Source organism: Eimeria tenella, genomic scaffold (assembly GCF_000499545.2).
Source record: "Eimeria tenella Houghton genomic scaffold, Eth_scaff47, whole genome shotgun sequence".
NCBI lineage: Eukaryota > Apicomplexa > Conoidasida > Eucoccidiorida > Eimeriidae > Eimeria > Eimeria tenella.
This window is the reverse complement of record NW_013543383.1, coordinates 245824-249842: the sequence shown is the minus strand read 5'-3', so window position 1 is coordinate 249842 and position 4019 is coordinate 245824. Positions and strand designations below refer to the sequence as shown.

The 4019-nt window shown below is 45.4% G+C and overlaps 1 protein-coding gene across 1 annotated transcript in view; it reads right to left on the bottom strand.

Annotated features, from left to right (window-relative positions):
* Window positions 1–1071: 1071 nt before the first annotated feature.
* ETH_00022465 (long chain acyl-CoA synthetase, putative) overlaps window positions 1072–4019 on the bottom strand; it is a gene marked incomplete at both ends in the record, with an annotated part of 6556 nt that continues 3608 nt past the window's right edge. Inside the window, 7 exons of the mRNA XM_013377185.1 lie at window positions 1072–1320; window positions 1668–1736; window positions 2112–2201; window positions 2389–2566; window positions 2752–2900; window positions 3189–3311; window positions 3527–3942. Coding sequence (XP_013232639.1) covers window positions 1072–1320; window positions 1668–1736; window positions 2112–2201; window positions 2389–2566; window positions 2752–2900; window positions 3189–3311; window positions 3527–3942 — 1274 coding nt within the window. The remainder of the gene's footprint in view (window positions 1321–1667; window positions 1737–2111; window positions 2202–2388; window positions 2567–2751; window positions 2901–3188; window positions 3312–3526; window positions 3943–4019) is intronic.

The window sequence follows — 4019 nt, the reverse complement described above, 5'->3', positions numbered from 1 at the left end:
AAAGTAAACAAAAAGAATATAAAGAGACACTTAAAGTAAACAAAAAAGAATAAAAAGAGACAGTTAAAGTAGACAAAAAGAATAAAAAGAGACAGTTAAAGTAGACAAAAAGAATAAAAAGAGACAGTTAAAGTAGACAAAAAGAATAAAAAGAGACAATTAAAGTAAACAAAAAGAATAAAAAGAGACAATTAAAGTAAACAAAAAAGAATAAAAAGAGATAATTAAAGTAAACAAAAAAGAATAAAAAGAGACAATTAAAGTAAACAAAAAGAATAAAGAGAGACAATTAAAGTAAACAAAAAGAATAGAAAGAGACAATTAAACAAAAAGAATAAAAAGAGATGATTAAAGTAAACAAAAAGAATAAAAAGAGACAATTAAAGTAAACAAAAAGAATAAAAAGAGACAATTAAAGTAAACAAAAAGAATAGAAAGAGACAATTAAACAAAAAGAATAAAAAGAGATGATTAAAGTAAACAAAAAGAATAAAAAGAGACAACTAAAGTAAACAAAAAGAATAAAAAGAGAAAAAGTAAACAAAAAAGAATAGAAAGAGACAATCAAAGTAAACAAAAAAGCATAAAAAGAGACACTTAAAGTAAACAAAAAGAATAAAAAGAGATGATTAAAGTAAACAAAAAGAATAAAAAGAGATGACTAAAGTAAACAAAAAGAATAAAAAGAGACAATTAAAGTAAACAAAAAGAATAAAAAGAGACACTTAAAGTAAACAAAAAGAATAAAAAGAGACAATTAAAGTAAACAAAAAGAATAGAAAGAGACAATTAAACAAAAAGAATAAAAAGAGATGATTAAAGTAAACAAAAAGAATAAAAAGAGACAACTAAAGTAAACAAAAAGAATAAAAAGAGAAAAAGTAAACAAAAAAGAATAGAAAGAGACAATCAAAGTAAACAAAAAAGCATAAAAAGAGACACTTAAAGTAAACAAAAAAGAATAAAAAGAGACAGTTAAAGTAAACAAAAAGAATCAAAAGAGACAATTAAAGTAAACAAAAAGAATAAAAAGAGACAATTAAAAAGAGACAACTGAAGAGAAGCCCCACCTCAGTTGTGGGCGCGGAGGGTTTTGTAGAGTTGTTGGATTTGCGTTTGGAACTGGAGTTTGGCGGCGTGTCGAATAATTTTCAAAGTTGGAGTTAAAATGCCACTTTCTGAAAAAGGGGTTTTCGTCAAATAAACCCCCCGAATGATTTCAAACCCTTTTAGAGACTGTCTCCCCACCCGCTCCAAGTCCCCCAGCACTTCCCGCTTCAACTCCGGGTCTTCCAGCAGCCTCTCCAGCGAACACGAGCCCTGCGCACACCTAGGGTTTAGGGTTTAGGGTTTGGGCGTTGGGGTTTGGGGTGGGCGTTTGGGGTTTGGGGCAGAGGGCTGGCGGTTTGGGGTTTAGGGTTTGCGGTTTGCGGTTTAGGGTTTGGGGTCTAGGGCTTGGGGTTTGGGGGGAGGGCTGCTGCAACGGTAGAGTCGTGATGGTTCAGGGTTTAGGGTTTAGGGTTTTGTCGCTGTGCTTGTGAAGAAGTAAAAGTGGTCAATTGCTAATTAGACTGAATGAATTAAATTAAATTAAATTAAACTATAATTAAATTAATTTAATTAATTTGATTAAATTAAATTAATAATTGAAATGAATTCTTCCTTACCTTCCCGTGCTCCTCCGCCCATTTCTCCACCATTGGGATAGAAGGCACAACCACAGCCACCAACGCAGCCTGAACCGCAAACCCTAAACCCTAAACCCTAAACCCTAAACCCTAGACCCTGCGCACTGGAAAGGCACAGCGATCACAGCAGCCTGCGCAGCCTAAACGCTAAACCCTAAACCCTAAATCCTAACGACTGGAAGGGCTCAACGCTCACAGCCGCCAGCGCAGCCTGAGCCACCAGCCCTAAACCCTAAACCCTAAACCCTAAACCCTAATTTCGGGTTGCCGGCGCCTCGGAGGCTCCCGGCGTGGCCGCGAAGAGGAGAAAGAAAACAAAATAATTCCGAAACTGTGAATGAAACTAATTCGCCCAAATGAATCAATTTAACTAAATTAATTAAATTAATTAATTTAATTAATTTAATTTGAATTTGGACTTGCCTCCAGAGAATCCCCGTAAACGAACATCTGCTCCACCCAAGGGCTGTTGCTGTAGATGTTTTCGAGTCTTTCGGGAGCCACATATTCCCCCTGAACGCAAACCCTCGCGAGCCAAAACCCATTTCTAGGGTTTGGCCTCTAGGGTTTAGGGTTTGGGCAAACCCTTCCCGCGCCGCCGCGCAGCCAAGCAGCCAAGGCCCGCGACTTTCCAGCCACTGCAAAACTGCTCCCCGCACCCCCAACCCCCAAACCCTAAACCCTAAACCCTAAACCCTACGTGGGCGAGTTTGAAAATGTTTTTGGCCCTGTCGATAATCTTGACTGCGCCGCTGGGCTGTATCTCCACCACGTCTCCAGTTCTAAACCATCCGTCTCCTTCAAAAGACTCTTTGGTCTTTTCCGGAGACAAAAAGTATTCTTTCATTAGTCCGGGGCCCCGCACCAGCAACTCCCCCCTGAAAAACCCTAAACCCTAAACCCTAAACCCTAAACCCTAAACCCTAAACCCTAAACCCTGAACTCTAGAGCCTCACAACACAAAAACCACTCTTTCATCAATCCGGGGCCCCACACCAGCAACTCGCCCCTCAGAAAACCCTAAACCCTAAACCCTAAACCCTAAACCCTAAACCCTAGTTACCTGGGGGGCTGTGCCGTGGCGTCGTACTGGAGTTCGGGAATGGAGACAACTTTAAACTCTGTGGAAATGAGGGGCCCCCCAATAGTCCCTTTTTCTTTGTCTGCTGCATGCTGCAAAAACCCTATTCCTGCTTCCGTCATTCCCCAACCCTGCGACATCAAAACATAATTAACTAATTAATTAATTGAATTAATCCATTTAATTCGTTCAAGCAATTCAATTCGATTGCAGCTGGAAAACGGTGCCCCTAAACCCTAAACCCTAAACCCTGCAAGGCGCGAAACCCTAAACCCTCGGCCCTAAACCCTCGGCCCTAAAACCCAAAGCCAAGAAGCTGAACCCCAGACCCCCAGCCCGAACGCGCAGCCCCCCACTTTCCGTCCCCAAACCCCTACCCGCAAACCCTAAACCCCCAACCCTAAACCCTAAACCCTAACCTCGCAAATGGAGGCGGAGAGGTACAGCTGCAGGTCCATGAGCTGGTCCGAGTCCATCGGGGCGCTGCCGACGCAGACCGTCCGGAGGTTTCCGCCAAGTAACGCCCGAATGCCTCTGAAAAGCTGCAGCAGCAGCAGCAGCAGCAGCAGCAAGAGCAGCAGCAGCAGCAGCAGCAAGAGCAGCAGCAGCAGCAGCAGCAAGAGCAGCAGCAGGTGGAGGAGGCGGTTGAAGGAAAGGCGTGGCTCGCGTCCTCGGGCGAACCCCCGGAGCCTGCGGCGGAAGCAGCGGCGGCCGCGCGCCGCGGTTGAGGGTTTAGGGTTTAGGGTTTAGGGTTTACGAGGTCTGGGAGCGCGCTGCGAAGCCTGGTGGGGTCCTGCTTCGCCGCGTGTCTCTTGCGCGCCAGGGCCTGCGCAGCCAGCCACTGCAGCCAGGAGGGTTTGTCTCCGAGTCCCCTCTGGATTTGAAAAAGGACTTTGGAAAGGACGCGGGGGACTCCGACGAAAACCGAGGGTTTGGCGCGCTGCAGGTCTGCAGCCAGCAGCAAAGTGTCTCCTGCGAAGTAGGCCACCCGCAGCCCCAGCAGCGTCACCACCAGCTCCACCTCTCTTTGGTAAATGTGCGCCAACGGCAAGTAACTCAAAGTCCTGTCTCCTGTCTCCACTCCCAGCCGGTTGCCGCTCCCCAGGTACGACCCCACGAAGGAGACAAGGGACCCGTTCGTGTGCACCGCGCCCTTCGGCAGCCCCGTCGTCCCTAGCAGCAGCAGCAGCAGCAGCAGCAGCAGCAGCAGCAGCAGCAGCAGCAGCAGCAGCGGCGGCGGCGGCGGCGGC